General features: G+C 35.0%; 1 protein-coding gene across 1 annotated transcript in view; it reads right to left on the reverse strand.

The window, feature by feature from the left end:
• LOC136025011 (histone-lysine N-methyltransferase, H3 lysine-79 specific-like) overlaps nucleotides 1–26,572 on the reverse strand; it is a 469,133-nt gene extending 442,561 nt beyond the window's left edge. The window contains exons 1-4 of the mRNA XM_065700640.1: nucleotides 26,499–26,572; nucleotides 20,294–20,389; nucleotides 15,509–15,583; nucleotides 1,031–1,158 (exon numbers count right to left, since the gene is read on the reverse strand). Of these exons, the coding sequence (XP_065556712.1) occupies nucleotides 1,031–1,158; nucleotides 15,509–15,583; nucleotides 20,294–20,360 (270 nt within the window). The 5' untranslated portion in view covers nucleotides 20,361–20,389; nucleotides 26,499–26,572. The remainder of the gene's footprint in view (nucleotides 1–1,030; nucleotides 1,159–15,508; nucleotides 15,584–20,293; nucleotides 20,390–26,498) is intronic.
• Nucleotides 26,573–27,280: the final 708 nt, after the last annotated feature.

Below are 27,280 nucleotides of genomic sequence, written 5' to 3' on the forward strand. Positions count from 1 at the left end.
CCTTAAATCTCTGATATCAAAGTTTGTCACTAAAGTAAAAATATGTTAATTAGCAAATCCATTCTTGTTGCGTCAATTGAAGCAGAGCCGTCATTTTCGAGTAGCAACACCGTCTTTACTCGATTTTACCCTCTTACTCGTCTTTACCCTCCCTCCTTAAATCTCTGATATCAAAGTTTGTCACTAAAGTAAAAATATGTTAATTAGCAAATCCATTCTTGTTGCGTCAATTGAAGCAGAGCCGTCATTTTCGAGTAGCAACACCGTCTTTACTCGATTTTACCCTCTTACTCGTCTTTACCCTCCCTCCTTAAATCTCTGATATCAAAGTTTGTCACTAAAGTAAAAATATGTTAATTAGCAAATCCATTCTTGTTGCGTCAATTGAAGCAGAGCCGTCATTTTCGAGTAGCAACACCGTCTTTACTCGATTTTACCCTCTTACTCGCCTTTACCCTCCCTCCTTATATCTCTGATATAAAATTATGTCACTAAAATAAAAATATAGTAATCTACAAATCCACTCTTGTTGCGTCAATTGAAGCAGAGCCGTCATTTTCGAGTAGCAGCACCGTCTTTACTCGATTTTTACCTATCAAAAGCCCACGACACAAGGGTGGTGTGTCTAAAAAAATACTCTCTATTTTTAATAGTGACAGGTCTGACTCAAACATTGAAAGCTTCGCAATCGCTCACAGTTTAGAGGAAAAATAAACACAACACGTGTTTCTGACAATCTAACATCTAAAGGAGAACTTTTCAGGATTACAAAAAAAACCTACTTGCAACGATAGTTAAAAAATTGAATTAAACGTTAGTTCTATTATTTATAACAACCTTTGGGTCTTTATCCCCCCTACCTAACTAAAATATCAACAGGTTTACGATTTCTCAATCAATTTCCTTATTTGTTATTTTCACATTATATTTATTTCCCTTGCCAAATATACGCGCTGTTCACCATACACATCACATTAGTTTCTTGTGCTGTACATATTACAGTACAAATAATATTATTAAAAGTATTTACCTGAGTCTGTGCTTGGTCAATCGGGAGCCCTGTCTGAAAAGGCATTGCGTGGGCCAGGAAGGGTGGATTCCCAGGTGCTTGTCGTTGATACGCATTTTGCTGATAGGGAGAACCCATTGAAGGGCTTACTAAAAAAAAAAACAGATACAAATAAAATACACAAGACAAAACACGCTGCTTTCATAAAACGAGCATCACATGACATCTTCAAATACTCATCTTTCAATACCCAATAGAAAATTGACACTTTATGTATCATAAGCAGCATATCTAGCGATGGTCTATTAGATCTCGAAAGGAGAGGTCCCAAAAACATCCCGTGGAATGGATGAGACTTGAGTAACTTTATTTGCCTGGAGATATTGTTGAAGTAAATTTTTAATAAGCATCGTGTTATTTCTGAGCTAGTTCCACTAGGATAGCATCAGTCCATCCTCCCAAGAGCGAGGGCTCCCAAGGCCCAAATTAGCATTGATGATGCTAATTTAAAGATGAGGAATTTTCTCGATATTTTCTGGTATAAGTATTGTTAAAAAATGTATTTGTTTCTGAGTGGGAGGCGGGGTATGATAAATAAATGCTCCGGAAACAGATAAATTATATTAAAAATGTAACGTCTATAGAAACACCGTTAAAAATTATGATATTTGCGGTGGAGTATGGTTGGTCGTGGCTTGTAGCGATAAAAGCCAAATCGATTAACATTTTGTTTCCCTATGCAATTTGTTTATTGCATAGGGAACCTCCATGTGCAACTTTTCTTATCTCCTACGGTTATTCATACGAATGGTTATAGCCGATTGGTTAGTGCTCTGGACTTGAAAACCTGAGGTCAGGGTTTCGAGTCCTGGTGTCACTGATTCTTTGGTTTGGTAAAGGGATCAATTGTGTAACCCGGTAAGCTCAGCCAGAGCAAACAAACTCTAATTGGAACCTGATGAAATCTGGGGAGGGGACACGGGAATCGCCGGATGATTTGCCCCCAACCAAGAAGTGCACTCCCGGCCGAGGGCATTGAATCAGAAGAGCGATACCTGCGCAACGCAGACGAAAAAAGTCAGCATGCGAAAAACTTGTGTATACAAAATAAGAAAATTGCCAACAAAAAAAAAATTATAAAGGACACGCAAAAACGGAGTACAAATTAAATTTCTACCTACTCTGTACAAAATAACTTAAACACATAAACTTTCCTTCTTCTTATATTTTTTTCTTTTCTAATTGAAAATACATTGAATATTGGCTAAATATTATTGAAAAATGACATTTATTCTTCATTTTCAATAAAGTTTAGATCCCCATCCTAAAAAAGGTCTAGGTATCCTAATCCTGACTTGGTGAATGGATATATATAAACCTAATAAACCAAAAGGATATAAGTATGTACTCTATAAGCACCCGGCAAAAATGGCGCAAGTTACAGCTGCAGGCTTGTCTTAAAATCGACTGTTTCGACTGCAAGCCGGATTCTAGTTTTACAGTAAGAAAACTATACCTAATACGGGGAAATTTTGCAATCCTTTGACGCCTCATTTAATTTGCAATTTTAATGAACGACTTACATCTGGCATATTCGTTGAATACAGTTTCTGCTGCTACTTCGTGTTTTTTTTTTTTTTTTTTTTTTTTTTGTTGTTGTTGAGGCAAACCCATCTTAGCCGTTTCTTTTGTACCTGACATGTCCGTTTTGTTCTATTTGCAATACTTTCAAAGGGGTGGAATAATCTTCAGGAGAAGGAGAATCACTTTTCGAAAAAAAAATGTGTACCAAACTAAATATTTCAGCAGAGTTCAATGGGTTCGTCTCACGTCAAGTAGAATTAGAAATCTATTAAAAATGCATATTATTTAACTATTGTCCAAATTTTCGACACTTGCAGGTAAACAGGAATTTATCAGGTAAGGAGAATACTTCCTTAATACTACGGAAATAGCAGATTACTTCAAACACATGAATCACAAGATCTCGGAGGTGGGCTAGGTCTCCAACCCAATCGGCACGTCCTTGTCTCGTCAGAATAATTACACACACCTCAGTAGCCTGCTCTAGCCTAGCCTTGCCTTGAATTAGTGTCATTGATGCCTAGTAAGCTAGAATAGATAGGATGTTGGCCCTCGAAAAAAAGGAATTCCAGTTCTTTTCTAGTCGCATAGGCTAAATCTGTAGAGCAAACTTTTTTTTTACCAATTCCATGCTGGGTTCATCGTTTATTTGAATCTGTTCAGCCTCACAATTTTCTACTAATTCCACCTACACGCCTGTCAGCCTGAACTCATCTATGTCGCTCTTCTTCTTTGCTGTCCTTTTTCCTCTCTGCTGTCCTTCTTCTGAAACTATATTGTCTTTGCCAATGTCATTATCCCTTGTTCTTTTACAGCTGATTAGAAGTGCCTGAATTGATTTAAGATTCTTACATGTTGCTACCTGTCATGGTTGTGCATTCTCTTCAGTAGTCACTAAAGTGGCTTCACCTGCTAAAACTCCTTGGTTCTCAGAGAATAATAAATGCAAGTGATGATTACTATTATTATTCAGACTTACTCCCTTATTATTAGCAATATCGGCGCTAATCTCTCTCCGCATCTGCTTTTTTTTCCTCCATGTCAAATGCTGACATGAAAGCAGGATAAAATGAATCATCAGCTTTTACTTTCAGTTTTACTTTACTACTTTTTACTTAACTACTTTTTACTTTACTTTACAGTTTTACTTTTTACTTTTCAGTTTTACTTACTTCAGGTGCTTTTTTGAAGAACCAGGATTTTTGTTGAATTTTAGTTCTTCCTCGTGTTTTGATTTATCCCTAACTTCCTTTGTTCCTTTTCCATTATATCCTTTGTTCATTTCAGTAAAAAAATATTGCTGATACATTTCCATCTTTTTTTTTTTCACTGAAAGGTTTGTTCTTTTCATTCTTAAGCATGAAACTAGGAAGGGTTAACCAAATTACTGGCTCATTCTTCCATGTATTTTTCAAGTTGTCAGAAAATGAAAATCGCCTCTGAAGCCTCAATTCACATATATTCTTTTTTGAATTCATTCTGATTTTTAGTGGTGAAACCTCCTTATAAGCGATAATGGACATCATAGTTGCATCTATGATCACTTCATTCCAAACATTCAATTAGGTATAATAACATCATTTTTGAGTGCTCTGCGCAGAAGTCATTGAAATGAATGTGAGGCATCATGCCAAGCAGGAACACTAAGAAAGAGAATGTTGGAGCCGTGCCCCCCCCCAAATTTTTTTATAAGTTTACGATTTGTGCCATTTCTTTTCTCTATTTTTCTTCATTTCTGGGCCTTAGGTTGCCTTATGTCCCCTCCCTCCACTCTACTTCTGTCTTCATATCCCAATAACTAAAATGTTCCATGTCCCCATAGCACATTACTAAAATAGAAAATAGCTATAAAATAGGAATAAGAAGGTATTTTTCAAAGTCGAAGGGGGTGATCAATTGCCCCCTTCCCCTGTCTCTCTTCAAAACCCATAATTCATTGTTTTTGAATGACCAGTATGTTTGAAGAACTGTTTAGTCGCAATTCTTCCCCATCTATCCCAGAATCTTTAAGAACACTTTAAAAAGTTGAAAGGTCTGCTCAAAATTAGTTAACCAATATCGCGAATCTGACAATAATTAGGAACAGTCTCAGGAAAGTAAAGAGGGTGGAAGGGGGAAGATCCTCTATGAAACCAAAACTTCCCTTTAATCTTCTTTTTTAACGCACGTCCCCCCAACCCCCCCCCCCAAAAAAAAAAATGTTTATTCTACACTGTGCATCCAGATACGTAAACTAAACTAACCTAGCCTAACCAAAATAACAATTAAAATATAGCTACAATGTATTTTCCACCGAAACGAAGCCAATTGTCTGGTACTAACAACGTGAAAAACGGCTAATGTCTCATGCTCGCGATACAACTTCTCAAGTGTGTTTATCATAATACAAAAGTATCATAGAAATATTTATTGGAGCTTTTATAAATACATCAAAAAGTTCGTGGTAACGAACTGTAGTAAGGAGCGATCCGGCTCAATAGTAACCAAAACTCTAAAAAATTGAATTTTGATATCAATAGCTACATCAAAAGAATCGCATTTTAATGCTGATTTTAAATATATAAGTTTCATCAAGTTTAGTCTTACCCATCAAAAGTTACGAGCCTGAGAAAATTTGCCTTATTTAGGAAAATAGGGGGAAACGCCCCCTAAAAGTCGTAGGATCTTAACGAAAATGACATCATCAGATTCAGCGTATCAGAGAACCCTACTGTAGAAGTTTCAAGCTCCTATCTACAAAAATGTGGAATTTTGAATTTTTTGCCAGAAGACAAATCACGGGTGCGTGTTTATTTGTTTGTTTTTTTTTTTGTTTTTTTTTTCCCAGGGGTCATCGTATCGACCAAGTGGTCCTAGAATGTCGCAAGAGGGCTCATTCTAACGGAAATGAAAAGTTCTAGTGCCCTTTTTAAGTGACCAAAAAAATTGGAGGGCACCTAGGCCCCCTCCCACGCTCATTTTTTCTCCAAAGTCAACAGATCAAAATTTTGAGATAGCCATTTTGTTCCGCATAGTCAAAAACCATAATAACTATGTCTTTGGGAATGACTTACTCCCCCAAAGTCCCTGGGGGTGGGGCTGCAAGTTACAAACTTCGACCAGTGTTTACATATAATAATGGTTATTGGGAAGTGTACAGTCGGTTTCAGGGGATTTTTTTTTGGTTTTGGGGGTGGGGTTGAGGGGAGGGGGCTATGTGGGAGGATCTTTCCATGGAGAAATGTGTCATGGGGGAACAGAAATTCAATGAAAAGGGCGCAGGATTTTCTAAAATTACTATAAAAAAACAATGAAAAAATAAACATGGAAATTTTTTTTTTCAATTGAAAGTAAAGAGTAGCATTGAAACTTAAAACGAACAGAGATTATTACGCATGTGAGGGGTTCTAAAAATACTTTAGCATAAAGAGCGAGGTATTTAGGAGGAGATAAATACCTCGCTCTTTATGCTATAGTATTTTTAGTAATTTCAACTATTCATTCTACGGCCTTTCTGATTCAGGGGTCATTCTTAAAGAATTGGGACAAAACTTGCGATTTAGTGTAAAGAACGAGGTATTAACGAGGGTACAAACCCTCTCATATACATAATAAAAATTAAAGAATATAAAAGTTTGTTACGTAAGATAATTCTTAAGTTACGTATATTTTTTACTAATAGAAAAATTCGTTAAAAATAAAAATTTATAGTTGCCTTTTTATGTAACCGAAAAATTGCATGGCAACTAGGCCTCCTTTCCCATCCCTTATTTCTCAAAATTGTCTGATCAAAACTAAGAAAAAGCCATTTAGCCAAAAAAGGAATTAATATGCAAATTTCATTTTAATAATTTATGTGTGAAGAGCCAAAATCAAACATGCATTAATTCAAAAACGTTCAGAAATTACATAAAAAAAAACTAGTTTTTTTAACTGAAAGTAAGGAGCGACATTAAAACTTAAAACGAACAGAAATTACTCCGTATATGAAATGGGTTGTCCCCTCCGCAATCCCTCGCTCTTTACGCTAAAGTTTGACTCTTTGCCACAATTCTGCTTTTTAATACAATTAAAAGCTTTAGCGTAAAGAGCGAGGGATTGCGGAGGGGACAACCCATTTCATATACGGAGTAATTTCTGTTCGTTTTAAGTTTTAATGTCGCTCCTTACTTTCAGTTAAAAAAACTAGTTTTTTTTATGTAATTTACATTCTAACTTGAATAGGCCCCTTTCATAAAATATCACTCTATGGCAAAACATACTTTGATTATGTAAGATGTATGTATACCCATCTAGTTGCATATAATGCCTTCTGTTTTCTTTTAATTGGTGGTGATCTGATACTGCTTAATTCTTTCCAATTCTCTTGTAAACAAGAGCTGTTAGGATAATCAAACCAGCAGCTCCACTAATGGCCAGTGATTTATTACTTAGAGCTGATTTACAACTATTAATACTAGAAAGTAAGGGGTTGTATACTTCATTTCGTTTTGACTCATTTCCAACAGACTCAGGAGAAGATGCATCGTCATAGTTGACTCCTAACCCTAGTTCTTGAGGGGGAATTTCTTCTCCGTTCGAAGTTGACTTTCCATCATATCTCTTTCCTTCTTTTACCTTACCAGACTGATTTTGTGCCAGTATACTATTCCCTAGCTTGTCTGTTAAATGTTTTTTAAAGCGAGACCACATCGAATACTGATGTTTTCCATTATGAGCATTGTCACTGTTGTCAGTAAATGTGCGCTCTGAGCTGGAAGACTTGTCTTGTAACATCTGCTTTTGGACACCTAAATGAAACTTTTCTTCTTCCAAAGCACCAAGAAGTGCTGGCTGTGATTTTCTTTTGGTCCCTTCTACATGGATAGGAGAATCTTCTTTTTTATGATCAGTCGTAGGAGTATCTGTTATTTTTTTGTCATCTTTGTGGACTACATTCTCTAGCTGATATGCGCCTTCCATTTCTGACTGCCATATATTTCTCACATGGCCTAGATCTGTAGAGCAAACTTTTTTCGCTAATTCCATGTTGGACTCGTCATTTATTTGAACCTGTTCAGCCTCGCAATTTCCTGCTAGCTGATCTATGTCACTCTTCGTCTTTTTTGCAGAACTTTCTCCTCTCTGCTGTTCTTCCTCTGAAACTATGATTTCTTTACCATTGTCATCATCACTTATTTTTGACAGCTGATCAGAAGTGTCTGAATTGATTAAAGATTCTTGCACGTTGCTACCTGTCATGGTTTTTGCATTGTCTTCACATGTCACTAAAGCGGCTTCACTGGCTAAAACTCCTTGGTTCTCGGAAAGTGATACGTACTGAATCTGCTTTTTTTTATTCTCCACGTCAAATGCCAACATAAAGGCAGGATAAAATAGGTCATCAGAAATGATTTCAGGCTTACGTACTTCAGGTGTTGAAGAATCAGGATCTCTATAGGATTTTTGTGCTCCCTGATGTTTTGGTTTATCACAAACTTCATTTGTTCCTATTCCACCTTCTTCACTGAAAGTTTTGTTCTCTCCATCTTTAAGCATAAAAATAGGAAGGGCTGACCAAATTACTGGCTCATTCTCCCACGGGTTTTTTAAATTGTCGGAAAATGAAAATCGCCTCTGAGGCCTCAATTCACACATGTTCTTGGTTAAATACATTATCTTTAAATGCCGATTTTTAGTGATGAAACCTCCTTATAAGTGATAAATGACATCATAATTACATCTATAGTGACGTCATTCCAAATAGTCAACAAGGTATAATGACGTCATTCCAAATATTCAACAAGGTATAATGACGTCATTTCGAAAGTGCTCTGTACAATGACAATGCTGTAAAACTAAAATCATAGAGATGAATGTAAGGCATCGCGCCAAGCAGGAACACAAGAAAAGGATTGTTGGAACCGTGTTTCCCTCCCCCCAAAAAAATTTCTTAATTTACAATTTGTACCATTTCTTTTCTCTTTTATCTTCATTTCTGGGCCTTAGGTTGTCTTGTGTCCCCACCCTCCACTTTATTTATGTCTCCATGTCCCAACTAGGTACTTGATTTCTAGTTCATCTGTTTATACGAAACTTTCCTTTATCAAAAATAGGGGAAAAACAATTAAATCCATGAATAGTGTAGTAACATATTGCGAACAGTTGGTGAGTGGTACCAAGGTAGATAAGCCTATTGTCAATTTAAATTAATTTTCTTCGGCCAGGCTACTAATATTTTGATTTTTCAAAAATGCACTATCAGTCTTTTCGAAAACCTGAGTTATTTTGGATAAAAATCTTTCGTTTGAGAACATATGAAAACAAAACCTCTAAAAATTTATAAAAAAAAATCTAAAAATTGTTTACATTTACAATTCTTCTTAATTGTAAATTATTTTCTTAATTGAAATTACTAACAAATAATTTTGTTTTTGTTAATCTATATTTAATCTACTTTATTTTCCACTGTGCATCCAGCTTTCCTTTGATACAGGGTTTAATTTTAAGACATATATAATTTAGAATTCCACAAGGTTCTATTCTTGGTCCTTTCCTCTATCTTGTCAATACTTAACACTTATACTGAGCAGTAAAAGATAAATTTAGGTCTATTTATAGTAGTCCATGTCTCCTTAGGCTAGTAATCTATTTAATCCAAATTCAGAAACTTTGCAACAGGATGTGGTAGATACATTTCATGTTCCAAATGGTCTCTCACTTGATTCAAACCAGACTCACTTGACGCACTTGAGTCAGATCACTTGGTCTCTAACTTGAGTGTACTGAGCATCATCAGCCAGGTTGAGTCAGAAAATTTTTTTTAAAAGCCTGATAAATACACCTTATACATATTTTGAAGCGAATAACCTTGCTCTGAATGTTAAGTCTCAGTTTTTAGCAGGGCTGCCACCAGGTGAAATGTAAAATCATCAGTTTCTAGTGATTTTTTGCACCAATTTTGGAAGCATATAAAAACGGTACTGATGCATTATATGAGAAACATACTCGAGAACTTGTACCGCGAACATCAGACATTACCCATTTTTCATGGTGTTAATACCAGACAATTAGCCTTGGCTGTGAAGACTACAACAAAGAATTATAGAAGGAGGGCCGCCCAGAGCACATTATATTAAATACGTAACCTAAACTAACCTAACCTAACCAAAATACCAACTATACATTTAATTAAAATGTAGCTATAATGTATTTTTCCACCGAGCCAAACCTAATTGTCTGGTACTAACACCGTGAAAAACGGGTATTGTCTCATGTTCGCGATACAAGTTCTCGAGTGTGTTTCTCGTATAATACATAAGTACCTTCTATGGTTATATGGTTATCTTTGGTAACTTACGAAAGATAAAGGAATGGTAACTCCAGTTCGTAAGAAGCTTGGAAAGGGGAGTGGGAAAATCTACAGAACAAATTAAATGGGAGATGAAATAATAATCATATAGAATGGTAAAAATTTTCATTAAGCCGGAGTAAAGTCGCTTTCGAATAGTTTTTCTTTTAAACTGAATCGAAAAGCGCTCGATTTGACAAGTTGTTATTCAATCAAGTGAAAAATCATCGGTGCTTTCGGTTAAACAGAATACACCCAATAAGTGCAGTTAGGTTAATCCAAATGAAATATACCAAAAAAATGATGATGGTATACTAAACAAAATTATGGAAACTACGACAGAGAATTATAGAAAGCAAGCCCTGCAGAACGCATTACTTTAAATAACTAGCCCCTAACCACCAATATACATACATATATATATATATATATTTATATATATATATATATATATATATATATATATATATATATATATATATATATATATATATATATATATATATATATATATATATATATATATATATATATATATATATATATATATATATATATATATATATATATATATATATATATATATATATATATATATATATATATATATATATACATATATATATACATATATATATATATATATATATATATATATATATATATATATATATATATATATATATATATATATATATATATATATATATATATATATATATATATATATATATATATATATATATATATATATATATATATATATATATAAAAATATACATATATCGTAGTTTTTCTCACTCATAATAAGCAAATCATACCGATTCCAGAGAGACAAACCGGTTTCTGTCAGATTTACAGAGCGTAATTCTAGAGTCTGTTCCGTTTAACAGACAAGTACGATATCATCTTCCAAACTTCTGAAATAACTTATACTTCCCTCCTAAGTTAACAGAGAATTTTCAGCAGAAACCTCAAAATATCTGGTCATGAAATGATTCTTAGAAATGAGGACTTCTGGTTGGATAATCTCAAGCTCAGTATGATCGACTGATTTTTTTTTTTTTTTTTCTTAGAAAATATGGAGGAAAAAAGATAGCATTTAAAGGTCTTTTGTTCCATAGCCTAATGTCTATCACGAAAAATCAAGTGCTTAATTGGTTGAATTTTTTTGCAAAATTCAAGATTTTACTTTTTTTCGAAATTTGTTCCCGTAATATTGCATTTTGAATTTTCTGCCATTTTATCCATGCCTCAGCAGTTCTCAGTTAATCTTCACAGTTGGATTTCTGACTAATAACCAAACTACACAGTTAAATAATGAACGTGAACCAGCCAAAATTTACGAATCTTGAAAGGGGATGAACTAAACAAATACAATTTAATACAGGGATGGGCCAAATGCTCGAATTCTACAAGTTTGGTTACGGATCAGATAGGAGTCAAGAAAATACTTTTGACACATTTAGTGACAGACCAGGACCAGTAGAACAACCGAAATTGGTTGTTGGTAAACTGCCTACAACAACAAAATTTACGAATGTTTAATGAATTACAATAGAAGTTCAATTGATTGTAATGAACGAGTCAAATTACCCGACTTGCAAATGAGGGGATCTGCCGCGATCGAACTAACAAATTCGTTATATAGTAGCGAAAGGGAACCAAATGAAAACGTTAAATCACCGAATTTACTAATAGATGTAGCTACTGCGATAGAACTACCGAATCTACCGAAATCGGTATCACATGAAAGCCAAATGAACTTGTCAAATTGACCAAATTTGCAAATGAGTGGAACTACTATAATAAAACTAACGAATTCGAAAACGAATGGGAACCAAATGAATAAGTTAAATCACCAAATTTTCAATTAGGCGGAAATAGTGTAATAAAACAACCGAGTCCTGGGTAGCGAATGGGAATCAAATACATACGTTAAATCATGCTGGCGCGATAGAACTAACAAATCCACCGAATTCGTTCTATAGTAGCGAAAGGGAACCGAATGAACACGTTAAATGACTGAACGTACTAATAGTTGGAACTACTGCGATAAAACTACCGAATCCTCCAAAATTGGTAACACATGGAAGCCAAGTAAACTTGTCAAATTATCAAATTTGTAAATGAACGGAACTACTACGATACAACTACCGAATTCGATAACGAATGGGAACTATTATGAACACGTTAAATGAACATGTTAAGTCACCGAATTTACTAATAGGTGGAACTACTGCGATAGAACTACAGAATCCATCAAAATCGATAACATATGGATGTCAAATGAACTTGCCGATTCGTTACCGTATTCAGTAGTTGTATTATAGCAGTTCCATTCAATTTGCAAATGAGTGGAACTACTACGATACAAATACGAATTCGATAACGTATGAGAAACAAATGAACATGTTAAATCACCGAATTTACTAATAGTGGAACTACTGCGATAGAACAACCGATTCCACCAAAATCCGTAACACATGGAAGCCCAATGAACTTTCAAATTACCAAATTTGCAAATGAAAGGAACTGCTACGATACAACTACCGAATTCAATAACGAATGGGAACCAAATGAACACGTTAAATCACCGAATTTCCAGTTAGACGGAAATAGTGTGATAAAACAACCAAAGTCAAATAAATTGGGCAGCGAATGGGGATTAAGTACATACGTTAAATCACGCTATATACAAAGAGATGGAGAAGAAATATTAGAAATGGGCTGAGAACCCACGACACGGTGTTCGTTTCTGCCAAAATTCTCGCCTTCGGCAAAAGTTTTACCAAATACCAAAAAAGTTAGGGAGGCGGATCGCACGGGAAGCATCGGATGATTTTCCCCCAACCAAGCTTTGCACTCCTGGTCGAAGGCATTGAATCAGAATATCGGTACCTGCGCAACGCAGACGAAAAGAGTCAGCATGCGAAAAACTTGAGCATACAAAATGAGAGAATTGCCAAAAAAATACAAAGGACACACAAGAACGGAGTAAAAATTAAATTTTTACCTAGTCTCTACGGAATAACTTAAACGCATAAACTTTTCTATTTGTTTTCTTTTCGTATTGAAAATACGTTGAAGATTGGCTAAATATTATTGAAAAAGGATAGTTATTCTTCATTTTCAATTAAGTTTAGATCCTCACCCTAGAAAAGGTCTAGGTATCATAATCCTAGCTAGGTGAATGGATATCAAACCTAATAAACCAAAAGGAAGTATGTATTCTACAAGTACCCAGGCAAAACTGGTGCAAGTTACAGCTTCAGGCTTGTCTCAAAACCGACTGTTTCGACTACAAGCAGAATGCTAGTTTTAGAGTAAAAAAAAAAAAACAACTACACTTGACATAGAAAAATTTTTCAATCCTATGAAGACTCATCAATTTTAATAAACGACTTACAACCGGCATATTCGTTGAATGATTTTTCTGCTGCTACTTCGTTTTGTTTTTTTTTGCTGAGGCAAACCCATCTTAGCCGTTTCTAGTGTACCTGACATGCCCATTTTTGTTCTATAGGCAATCCTTTCAAAGGGGTAAAATAATCTTCATGGGAAGGAGGCTCACTTTTCGACATTTTTTTGGTACCAAAGTAAATATTTCAGTAGAGTTCAATAGGTTCATTTCACGTCAAGTAGAATTAGAAATCTCTTAAAAATACGTATTATTTCACTATTGGCCAAATTTTCGACACTTGCAGGTACACAGGAGTTAATCAGGTAAAGCAAATACTTCCTTAATACCATTGAAATAGCAGATTACTTTAAAACATATGAATCACAAGATCTCGGAGATAGGCCAGGTCTCCACCCCAATCGACACGTCCTTGTCTCATCAGAATAATTGCATACAGCCTAGTGACCTGCTCTAGCCAATTCTTACCTTGAATTAGTGTGATTAGTACCTAGTACGCTAGAATAGATAGGGCGTTAGTCCTTAAAAAAAGGAATTCCGGTTCTTTTCTTCTCAGTAATTTATGTTAGTTTTATATACGAGTATATGAATTCAGACAATGAGTTTACGACATAAGTTATGACAATTTCAAAAAAGGAGTTAAAACCAGGGTCGAACACATAGATGCCATGCCGCATGTACCATTGGAAAAAAAACTCGTACAACACGCATTACAAGTAAATTCAATTAAATATTCATCCGGTTTCAAGGCCCGCAAGGCCAGACACACTCATCCAAAAAATCAAATTTTAGAGATTGTTGGCTTGAGTATTAGTCCCTTTCCTTATTTCTTTTGAAAATCTTGATTTTCTAAAATAGATTTCATGAAACCCTAAACTAAGCATTCATTCGAACATTTCTGTCCTGCAACACACGTTCCCAGTAAATTCCATCAAGACATTTATGTTTGAAATGACCACCTTAATATCTCTCTATTTTTCAGTCAAACACCACCTCCGCAAGCTTATAGGGAGGGGGTTGGATAATCAAACACCGGAGAAAGGCTCAGGTTGTTTTAGACATTTTTTCTGCATGAAAAATCGTCACTTTGTGTTTTAGATCCCGTATATTGGATTTCTTTGCAAACTAAAGATTAACGATGTTCATACCCATACATGCACATAAAAAGGATGGGGGAAAGGAGGAAACATCCTTGCAAAAATTTATCCATTCACTCTTCCCTTGAAGAGGATTAATACAGCCTTAAATCTACTTACACCATGTTTTACACACACACCCTCCGGACCGGGGCCTGTGAAAACCTTTTAAACACATACATACAGAGGAAGAAGCCCAATAGAATCAGAATAAATATAGAATTAACAAGCAAAACTTTCAATTGGAGACTGGAAAATACTAAATTGGTTTGGACGAGTTTGTGAAGTTAGCGAAGTTAGAGACGACCAAAATTTTTAGTCCCAGATGAAGACATGAGTTTCAGAAAGAGATACGTTTCGTTTACATATGCAGAAGTTAGCATTTTCATTTAGAGGAAATGATTCCAATAATTAAGTTGTCTGGATATACATTTCACAGGATTGTGATGAAACTAGGTTTTGATTATAGTACCACCAAATATCTACCAGAAATATCAATAGACACCTGTCAAATTTTTTGGTCAAAGTAGTTGAAAGGTCATGATATTATGTCTTTGGGGATGACAAACACTCCCTCCCCCCGAAAAAACCCTCGGACAAAGGGTTAAAAGTTATGCCCTAAGGGCATATAAGGCTTTTCTAGAAGGTCTGGTAAAAGCTCCCGAGGGGACTTATTGGATTGGTAATTCGAAGTTCTGGTGCCCTTTTTAAGAGTTAAAGTGATCGGAGGGCAGTTTTCTCCTCCCCCCGCCACCCCCCCCCCACACACAAACATTGTTTTGCCGAAATGTATCATATAGAAATTTTGAGACAGCCATTTCGTTCAAAATAGTCCAAAGATGATATGACAATGCTCATGGAGTTGAAATAAACCCAGGGAGCCTGGGGGCAAGGGTTGTAAGTTATGACCCTAGGGTATTTAAGGTTTAGGGCTACTTTATTATATTTTTATCATTTAAATAGAAAATAAAACAAATAAAATAGGAAGTAGAAGCGACTGTGATTATACTCTAAGCCACAATAAACAAAAAGAAAAAGTTTGCACGAACCTTGTGGAATCTCAGTAGTCATTCTAGGTTGCTGCTGGAAGGAGCCATAAGGTGAGGTGTGTGGTGGGTAGACTTCTGAAAGAAAGCAAAGTGCAAACGGAACGTCCAAGCCAAGTTGAAGCATTGATGCATAAAGAGGGTAAGACACTACAATCATGCATGTGTTCAAACTTAAAAGTCGGAAATACCTTTCAAAGCTCTTTCTATTAGGTTGTCCATGATCAAAACATTTTACGGACAAACAACTGTCTATTTTTTATCTGCAGCTAAAGAGGATAGTTAGTAGACCATACAAAAAAGAGGAGGCGTTTTGATTTGGCTCGACGGTATTATATACTCCACGAGAAACACAAATAATTTATACCGGAAAACCAACAAGTCATGCATAATTCTTTCTGAAGACAGGTAGTATTAGGGGGATTTCAATATACTAATATACACCTTCTTTAAACCAAAACATCCAAAATGTTTGCATGGATGCAACAAATGAAGAAAGTACAAAAAAGGGACAAGTTAATTCAAAAAAGAGCATTCTTTTTCATCGTTGAGAAATTGGTCGGTATTCTCTTACGGAAATACCTAACGCTCTCTTACGGAAATTCATAATAAGGAAGTTGCCGTTCGCTCTCTTTACATTGACGTTCAACTTTTTTATATTACAATGCTTTGATATACAAAATCTACCAGTCCTGAAACAGGAGGGTAGTTGTCACCCCCTAACCACTCATATTCAGTGGAGGTTTTAGAACTGGGTGGGAGGGGCAGCTGCCCCCCCCCTCCGTTTTTCTGAAATGACATTAAACTTATTTTATAGGCTATGTAATATCCCCCCCCCAAAAAAAAGATTATGAGACCGCTACTGTCCATATTGTAAATTTATTCTAAACACTTGCCTTTAAATGAAAGGAGGTAACAGATTAAATTATCAAGCCGATGAATTTATCTGAAGCACATCATACGGAAAGTTATGAAAATGTGGGCATAAAATGCAGTTTTAAGAGGGATTTAAGAACCCATCCGCATGCAAAAAATAAAGAATCCAACGACATCAGCCCTATCAAGACCAAAAATGACACTTTATACAATAAACTTAATGGTAGAGATTAACACCGAAATTCAAGAATGAATTTCACATTAAAAAGGTCTCCCTCGAAAAAATCTCTATTTCGATACAGACCCAACAGTCCCCCCATTCTCCAAGCCTATATACTTGATTTTTTAATGCTGATTTTAACACTGCAAGGGTGGGCAATGACAGCTGTCAATCTTTCCCCTTCAGAACAGGGTTGATTCAAATTGCACAAAAAATCCTAAATATTAAGGAGACAAATTCAAGAGCCTAAATGGACAGGGAACTGGAATCCATCCCCCTATATTTTAAAAAATGATTTAGTTTGTTATTTTTTCAAAATCAATATTTCCTAGCTTAAAAAATGACGTTTATAATTTCACAAAAAAAAACATTTTTATCCCCCATACATCTTCGTGAATCAGCCCTCCTGAAATGATGGATCCTGATATTGATATACTTGCTTTAATTGCAGTAAAAATTCATTTATAGAAATTGTAGGAAAATCAAGTTCTTGTTCCTCTTATTTTCACATGGTTGCATAGACAAGCTTAATGTGCAATATTTTGCTAACTAGACATAGAATAAACTTAGTCTTCTTTAAAAGGAGCTCAAAAACAACAATTTGTAACTTTAAACAAGAGCTTATATGTCATTTGTGACGAGGTCGGAAGAGCTCATATGGCACTGTGACGAAGTTGGAACAAAAAATTAGATTCGGTACAAGAGTCATCGATTCTGGGTGTTCTTTGTTTATTGGCAATTATTCCAAAGATAAACTTGCAAATTGTTCCTATAGTGTCTTCTTGTTCGGTATTGTAACTTTTGTCTCACCAAGTTTCATCCCGATCTCTCCACTCTAAGCGTTTCCCAAGAGTTTTGGTTCCCACTCCAACTCCCTCTAATGTCACAAAATCCGGTCGGGATTTAAAACAAGAAAGTTGAGACACGAGGTCCTTCTAAATATCAAGTTTCATTAAGATCCGATAACCCGTTCGTAAGTTAAAAATACCTCGTTTTTTCTATTTTTCCGAATTAACCGTCTTTCCACTCCCCCCCCCCCCAGATGGTCGAATCGGGGAAGTGACTATTTACAATTTAATTTGGTCGGGTCCCTGATATGCCTGCTAACTTACAGCGATCGATGTATTGATTACGTATCTAGTTTTAGATCTTCTTCTTGTAAAAATTGGGTGATCCGGGACTCAAACTTGAGATCTCTTGCACCCTTAGCAGGAATCATACCCCTAGACCACAAGCCATACTTAAGAAGAATAATCATTATTTTATCAGCGAATAAAATTCGCTAAAATGTAAAAACTGGGGTGGTCCGGAATTGAATCTGATACCTCTCACACCCTAAGCGAGAATCATACCCCTAGACCAGCAAGCCACACTTAAGAAGAACAATCATTTGTTTTATCGGCAAATAAAATTCTTCTCAGCTATCTCGTTCGCTCGCTCCCCCCTCCCCTCCAGAGGGTCGAATCGGACAAAAGACTAAATTTCTAATTTAGTCTGGTCTGCTCCCTGATACGCCAGTCAACTTTCATCGTCCTAGCTTATCTGGAAGTGCCCGAACTAGAAAAACCAGGACAAACAGAATTTGAGATCGCTATATGTCACTTTGTAAATACCAAGTGCCATAAAAACGATATTTTAATTTCCCAGACAGTTTCTAAAACTTTAGCCTAATAAAACCAATTACAATTGATATCATATCAGGAGTATATAAAGATACAAAATAAAAAGGTTGGATGAAGCATAAGATTATCATAACTTTGACAGTTTTGACCTTATTAATTATAAAGTATGATTGTAAATTAATTAAATATCATAAATCAATCAGGTTATCTTCAACGAGTCTTGAGGGAATTTTATTTTCTTCTAGGACATGAATAATGAATAGCATTAAAAAAAGAACATATTCAGTCAAAAACAAAATGATAGGTCAGTGAAATCCTTCTGAGAACTGAGAAATAATCGATCTTCTTCAGTCCACGCATGGGACAAAGGTACTCCCCATGCATAAACCTCCCTAAGTACTCCCCATACATAAACCTCCCTAAATACACCATTATTGCTCAGAGCCCAATAAAAATTCGCAATAATTAACAAGCTGCGTTAATCATTCAAATAATAGACAAAATATCGGTATCAAAAACCAAAAATCGGAAAAAAAAAATCAATGTCTCAGACGGGGCCGTACCCAGAATTTTTTTGCGGGGGAGGAGGTTACAGAAACATTTAGAAAACATAAAAAACTGTTTATAGAATGTTTTTGGGGAGGGGTTGTTCAAACCCCCAAGCCCTCCCTACCTGAATACGATCTTGGAATAAAAAAAGACTGTATCCAGAAGAGGGTTACCAGGTTTAACCCATGTCCTCCCCGAGATTTCTGCCCAATTATTTATATAAACTAATTTTTGTATTATTTTATAAGCCACCCCCCCCCCGGAATAAAAATTTCGGATACGCCTTTGATCGCAAATACTAATTTCAAAATTTCATTACATAATTTTTTGTTTACGCATCATATATGAATAATGGGGAGGGGGAGGGTCAAATCCGATCATCCCCTCTGATACAAGCTTCGAGTATGACATCATTTCAGATGTAAAAACTGTTAATTACTTCACTATTCCTATCATCAACATGAAAAACTTTCCTAGACTTGTTTATGATTTCTCTAATCAGGCAAGTCACCACTCCTCTGTTTTAGGTATGCCTGCAATACCGTTCCCCTTTGAACGGAATTTTCAGTCATATTTTACTTCAATCAGTGCTTTGACATCCGTTCGGGGGGGGGGGGGGGGATAGAACAGATTTGTTAGAACTTGAATTACAAATGCAAAAGTTACCGTTTACGGGGTATCTCAAATCAGGGAAGATTCACTCTGGATTCTCATATCATTAAATTTTAGATCATTAATTAAATTTAAAAAAATTATATTATTTTTTTTATTATTAATTAATATTTTTATTTATTATTATTTTTTATGAACAATTATTTTTTATTCATTTAAAAAAATATATTTATATCATTTATTCTTATATCATTAAATTTAATCAATTACTTATATTCCGAGCAATACCGTTCCATTTTCTTAGTAATACTTTTTAAATAGAAACATCCCTGCTACCTACACTTTCGGGAATTTGCGACAATCCAAATCTGGTTCAAACTACTTCACAATAAGGGGGGGGGGTATCTCGTAAAGGGAATATTTTACCAACAATTTTCTGAAGTTTCCGCATTCAGCAAATACTTCGCCATTTTTCACGAAACACCCTCTCCATATTGTTGGATGTATACATATCACTGCGCAACAAAACCATCAGAAGTAACTTATTTTATTTTTCAAAGATGTTTACACCATTGACTAAATCACTCACCTAAACACATAACCCTTTCTTTGGACAAGATGACATAAATCTGAAAATCCAACAATAAAAAAAAAAAATGCTTCTAATAATAATGACTCCAAGTTAAGGAGTATAGATCATATATATTTCTACGAATAATATTCTTTATTAAAGATAAATAGTATTTTTTTATCAAAATAATATATATATATATATATATATATATATATATATATATATATATATATATATATATATATATATATATATATATAGCCCATAACTTCAAGTCTAACAAACTGTAAAACAGAACAGACAATTTTCAGGAAAAATGAAGATAGAACACTCACCTAATGGATTATCCATAATGGGTGCATTATATCCTTCTTGATTTCTTTGTCTTGGGTGACCCTTCATAATTTCATTTTGAAAAACCAATAAAATTTCTAGAAAGAAGAACAATTCAAGACTGAAGGATATCTTTCTCAAAATTTAACACAATCAAGTTCAAAGATAAATAAAGCATTAATTTCATTCAAATATGAAGAATTAAGTATGCGTTTTAAATAATTAATGAGACGGTTGAATTTAAGCAGGTTTAAATTATTTCATATACCAAGTTCAGACACATATAATTTTGACAGAAATCATTTGAGTGGCTTTTAGATTCGTATTTAGTTAGACTTACATGTCTAGATAAGTGTTTCCCCTGTCACCATTATCCAAGCAGTTCCTGTTCATATGTAAAATTGATTCTTTGGCTGCAACAAAGTTGAGCAAAGATGGTTACGTCAGCACTTTCCAAGGGGCTGTTCAGATAGGAAAAAGCACAGGGTCACTTTTGAAGCATAATAAAAATCATAGAGTCGTATTTAGTTAGACTTACATGTCTAGATAAGTGTTTCCCCTGTCACCATTATCCAAGCAGTTCCTGTTCATATGTAAAATTGATTCTTTGGCTGCAACAAAGTTGAGCAAAGCTGGTGAAGTCAGCACTTTCCAAGGGGCTGTTCAGATAGGAAAAAGCACAGGGTCACTTTTGAAGCATTATAACAATCTTAGAGTCATATTTAGTTAGACTTACATGTCGAGACACGTGTTCCCCTGTCACCATTATCCAAGCAGTTCCTGTTCATATGTAAAATTGATTTTTTGGCTGCAACAAAGTTGAGCAAAGCTGGTGACGTCAGCACTTTCCAATGGTCAGTTCAGATAGGAAAAAGCAGATGGTCAATTTGGAAGCATGATAAACCTCCAATTTCAAGACACCAGAACAACCGTTAGAAGCATTATGGCAAGACTTGGATTGGATTCACAAATGAAAATGTTGGATACAAAGATTGAATGTGTTACTGCAGAATCCTAAAGGTCTTCTGATCAAGCTATGCCCAAAATATTTTTGCCAAGAAATTAAAATCACCAACTAGTCCTGATACAAATCCAAAGTTTGAACTTGAAGTAAGCAAAGGACAAATGAGAACCTGAAGGATATTGCGCAATGGCCCACAAAAATCTCAGCATTTGATAGCTGCAACCTAGCAAAGAGTGAATTACAACCCATAGTAACCAAAAATTGAGAAAGGCGTTTTGGAAATAAAGTAAAAAAAAATACAAAGTGAACTAATTCAGAAATGGTCAAATATTTCAGCTAACCTACCTCCTACACTTCAAATATCGAACTCTATTTAAAATAATAGACCCCCCCCCCACAACTAAGAATAGCCACATTCTTATATCCCATGAATAAAACTCAAGTATCACTCCCTCAAATTCCTTATATCAAGAGCAAAGGAGACACCAGTAATAGCCAAGAATGATGATGGTGAAAGCAAAGCAGTTCTTCACAGTAAGTAACAACCCTGGTATTTGAACTTGGAATTACCCCATTTTTAGACCCTATTATTTAACATGAATAGTGGCAACTTGAAATTGACCTTGCATTGGATCAGCATTTTTATTACTTATTCAGTTCTCTAAACATGATTTTACTTTAAGAATCCTTCCAATGAAGGATTCTTAAATATATATATATAATAGAATATATATACTAAGAATATATATATATATATATATATATATATATATATATATATTGTCCAGTGGACATTGTCAGTCACACATCAACCCAAAATCAATCCGATTCTTTCATCCCTTAGTTTTATACCTGTCTACCTTAGCTCTGCCCTAAGAATAATGCATGGGCAAATGATATATAAACTTGTCTCTCAACAAATGAACTGACAGCATTTTTACACAATCCTAATAAGGACTTATGCCAGATTTACCTCTTACTCAATCAGAATATGTCTTGGCTTTTTCCACAATTAGTTGGCTTTAATTCAAACTGTAGGTACTTACTCCTGCCATTCACCCATGCCATCTAACTAAACACTTGGAAAACTATCGGTTTCACCATTTCCCTGTGAGTCCAGAGGACTTGTTGGTCATGTGTCAATCCTATGACATGGTATTCTACCTTTAGACTACAAGCAGTCAAGCCTGTTAGGCTTAAGTTTCACTTGTTTGCCTTTGAGTCCAAGCAAATTCAGTCCAAGATTTTGCATACAAGTCCTGTGGACATGTTCAATCATGCATCAGCCCCAAACCCATTCAATTCTTTTATCCCTTAGTTCTACAACTATCTACCTTAGTTCTGTCCTAGGAATGATGCATAGATAGACTTACCAATAAACAAATGAACTGACATTTTATACAATCCTAATACAGGCTTATGCCAGATTTGCCTCTCACTCAATTAGACTATTTGTCTTGGCTTTCTCTACAATTAGCCATGACTTGATGCCCACAACTACTTGATCCTAATTCAAAATCAACAGAATGTTGGAATGAATGAACAACTTGTCTTGCAAAGATGGTATGAACTGGGTTGCTCATCTTTAGACACTCTTGAGTGCTTTAACATCCATTTTATACTGGGGAGATGTCAGGGTTATTCCAAACTCCAGATGTGGATGTACAATAGCTTGTACACCTTCTTGACCACACAAGGCCTCCTGGTGGTAAAATGTTCGTTTTATAAGCCCTAAGGCTTGGTTTGCTTTAGCAGACTGAGCTTGTACATAGTTGTGGAATGTGAATTTGTCTGTGACAATAACCCCTAGGTTCTTCTCCTCACTTACAGCCTCCAGTAGGTCATTTCCAATATGGTAAGGTTGTCATGGCCAAAATGCAGGACTCTGCAATTTGATGCATTGATCTACAAACCCCACTCAGATAACCATCTAGAAAGTTAATCTAAATCTTCTTGCATTGTTGAGTAATTGGGACTAAATTGGGCCAGTCCTAGTAGCTTGTAATTATCAGTATAAAGAGCCTTCCATGTTTTTTTTTTAAGGGAATTTAAAGACTGCTGCTTAAATAAGGGCTTACTTGTACCCTAACCAATAAATTAGCTGCAACTATACATCTTTCTACCTCATTTCTTGATATTTTTTTTCCCACCTTTGTTGTCACATAATTTTACTTACTATTGTAAGTGTTCTTTACAGTTAGTTTCTTATGGGTTTATTTCTTTTCAGCAGGAACTCAGGAGTGAAGATTAAAAGATTTTTTTTTTTTTTCAAAGCTAGAGACCTAATGGTAAATGTATATGTACAGGACAGATATAAGATGCAAGAAACCAGCTCTAGACTTTGGAGCCTTCTATACAGGCCCCTTTTATACAGTTTCATACATTTAAATCAAAGGCTTTCAGAGGAGGACCACTGAATATACCTATGGACTTAGTGATAAGCCATGTATTGATAGGCAACATGCACCAAAGCTACCATTGCTGACCAATGCAATAACATGCTACTAATACAATATGCCAACCAAACTAAAAACAAGCAGTTTGGAGTAAGATTTACTCAAGTTCACTCAAGACAACAATCAATTAATTTTAAGCAAAAGAGTGATCAATGATTGGAACAATAAAAGTGAGTATACTATTTCTTCAACATCAACTTGTGTTTTCAAAAGGAGAGTTAGGTAGGAATAAAATTCAAAACATTCAAGATAAGATTTGGATTGTCACCACTAGTTTCCTATAACTATGATCAATACATGTGTGCATATATAACAGAAAGTGTGACATTGGGCTATTTAGTTACCTTAAATAACTGTAAAATTTGTATTATACCCCAAAGAAAGCTCAAAGTTTTATCATTTGAATTTGTAAAAATCTTTTTAAAGCAGGTGATTAGCTTGAATATTTTATTCATGAACACTCACAGTTTGCAATATACTATTAGTCAACAGTTGAGCAAAATAATATCCAATCTTGGACATAGTATCATAGAACAACACTGATTTTAACTATTTAAACCTACATACACTGTATCCAAGATTAGGAGCCTATTGTCTAAATATAGGAAAGATACCTTTTAACCTGAATATCTGTTCAAGGTAAGGAACCTGCTATCTAAGTACAAGAAAATAGTTTTTAATCTTGATATCTGTCCCATATTAGACACTGGCAAAGTACTTATGGCCTTACCCTGTGTGTCTATAAGGAGGGGGTGCAAACTAAAATTTAGTGGTCTGTATTAAGGAATAATATACATAAGTAATTTAAAAATGTATTAAGCAAATTTGAGAATTTTTACAGTGCTTCCTTATGAAGGGTGGGAATACTGAACCAATCCCATTATTAGGGATCAATAGGGGACTATTAGCAGGAAGGGGATATGTATTGTCAAGTTAACCACTATTGGTAAATTTGAAGATTAACTCACTAATGAGATTGCAAAAAAAAACCTTTAGAATCAGAGTTTTATCCAGAATCTAAAAATAAAATTTATTTGGTAATATTTTGCTGTTCATAGTATTGACTTACAAATGAAGTGATCATACTAGGCTAATTGATGACTTTTTTTATCTTCTTACCAAATATAATGATCACTTTTGCCACAAAAGAATTTTATCCCCACCCCTATATATACCAATTCAGGGCATATATTTGCACATTAGGGCAGATAGGGGGAAGTTTAAACACTTCACATTTGCATCAGAAATAAACCTTTCCCTTCCAAACCCCATATCTACCCATCTACTCAAGGATAAATTATTATTCCTGCTTAGTAGAAGACTTCTGTTCAGTTTGGTTCATTATAAATTTAAGACAATACATTTCTAATTACAAGTTAAGATAAAATTTAGATAATTAAAAGCAAATCAACTGTCACTAATATTCTTGTAATAGTAATTTTATTTGGTAAAATTCTAGTTGAGTGACTTCTTGCTATCTCAGAAAGGGGTTAGGTTAGGAAATTGAAACTTTCAGGGATGGGTCTACAGGCTAGAGTATATCCTGCTAAGGTATTTTAAAGTAACCATCTCCACTCCTTCTCTCTCTAGAGAGCCCTGAAATTTGCCTACATGACAGGTCTATACCTATTGAAATTTTGACAAAAATAACATTTTGCTTTAATTTTCAGTTACCAGTTGCTTTTTCTCTGCCCTTAGTTCTGAAAATGTAATTCCTGTCATTTGAGTAGAATTCTGAGCCATATTGATGTTTTTTTTTCAACATTTAAGAAATGTGTTCGTATATCTTTAAAACTTATAAATTGGGATTCAGCAAAGTTGTGAAGCTGAAAACAATTTTGTTGTACTTCATTCTAGCAGAAGATCTATGTCACAAGGTTTCACTTTTATAACACAAATATTTTTGAAGGTCATCAAAGGTCAGGGCCCTCTAGAGGGAGGAGTAGAGGTATGTACTTTGAAATACCTTCCCAGGGCATATTTTAACCTGAATGTATGTCATATCTGAAAGTTAGACCTATCCCTGAAAGTTTCATTTTCCTAACCTAACCCATTTCTGAGATAGCAAGAAGTCAGTCAACTAGAATTTTACTGAAGAATTTTTATGAAGTTGTTCCAAGAATTTGTAAGTCCCCTTTTGAGGAGGCTATACTGATACCAGAATTCAACCAACAAAAGAAATGCAAAGCAATAAAATACCCTTATAATAGGGAGCATAGCCTTTCTCTTGGGAGTAAACAAAATATGAGACCAATAGGGAGTTTGGGTGTTTTGTAAGAAATGTAAATATGAAGTAGGCTATGATATAATGAGAGAATAATCTAAAAACTATGATGGCAAACTACTAACAATTTTGTTTTAAAATCATACTTGTTTCTGTGAGGTTACTGATGTAGATCGTTATGTAATGCTTGGTTAATTTTTCTAATTATAAACTAAGCCTTGGCTACAATATTTGTAACTTTGCCCAAAAACAGTAAGAAAGGATAACCTAGGAGATGTACGCAAGTGCACTGCAGACTTATACAACATCAGACTAGAATACAACAGGCAAGTAGTTAATAAAAAAATGAAAGCATTGCTGAAATGTCCTTGCTAGAGAATAAAATGGATGGAAATGTGTCCAACATACATTTTGCTTCAAAAATTAAGCTGATCAACGTACGTAGTTAAGAAATCCAGTAAAATCTTAGCCTGGGGTTAGCCACACCTTATTAAAGTACACTTAGCACCAGAAATCGCTTTAAGCTTCTGGATTGAAACGGATAATAGTGAAAATTTTAGTACCGATTTTTATTTTGTAAACACAAGCGCGTTTGTCTTTTCTTCTAAATTGATGAAAATGAACGTGTGTTTTTGGATAATAGATGGTGTTCTGAATGTTAATAGGTGGCGTCCGCGGTATGATGGCCATAGATAAACCCTTTAAAAAAAGGAACTTTTAGATTACTATCGAGTTTTTGGTGAATTTTAACCATTTGCAATTGATTTCTGGAAGAAAATATAGATTCCTTCATCCAAAAAGCAAATAAAGCTATTCTTCCCAACTCTTTCCTTTAAAGCTTGTCCAAAAGTAACGACGGTGGGAACCTGGAAAAGGCGAAAAATCGAATCAGAGGGCTCTTCTCCTATAGTTTCTAGGCTTTGTTAATTTTGCAGCCAACCTCCCCCTCGCAAAAAAAAAACTCCCGGATTTATAAAATGCTGGACACACTCAAATTCCTAAATACTACTACTACTATTATTACTACTAACAACTCGCCGCAGCTTGAAGCCGCCTAAGGCCAGCACTTCTACGCTCGCTTCCCCTTTATCCTAATAAGTTCAAAACCTCCCCCCTTACAGCTTCCCTGGGAGTTCCCATTTTCTTGAAATCTTTCTTAACGACATCCTTCCACTCTAATCGCAAACGACCTGCTTTCCGTTTAGCCCTAGATGGTTGGCCAAAAAAGATAATCTTTGGTAATCTTTCATCCGTAGAGCATGCCCTAGCTATTTGAACCTTTTTTCCATTATGGCTACAGAAATACACATACAGAAGAGAAAATAATAAGGACTTTTTTTTTATC

Source organism: Artemia franciscana, chromosome 1, assembly GCF_032884065.1.
Source record: "Artemia franciscana chromosome 1, ASM3288406v1, whole genome shotgun sequence".
NCBI classification, from domain to species: domain Eukaryota; kingdom Metazoa; phylum Arthropoda; class Branchiopoda; order Anostraca; family Artemiidae; genus Artemia; species Artemia franciscana.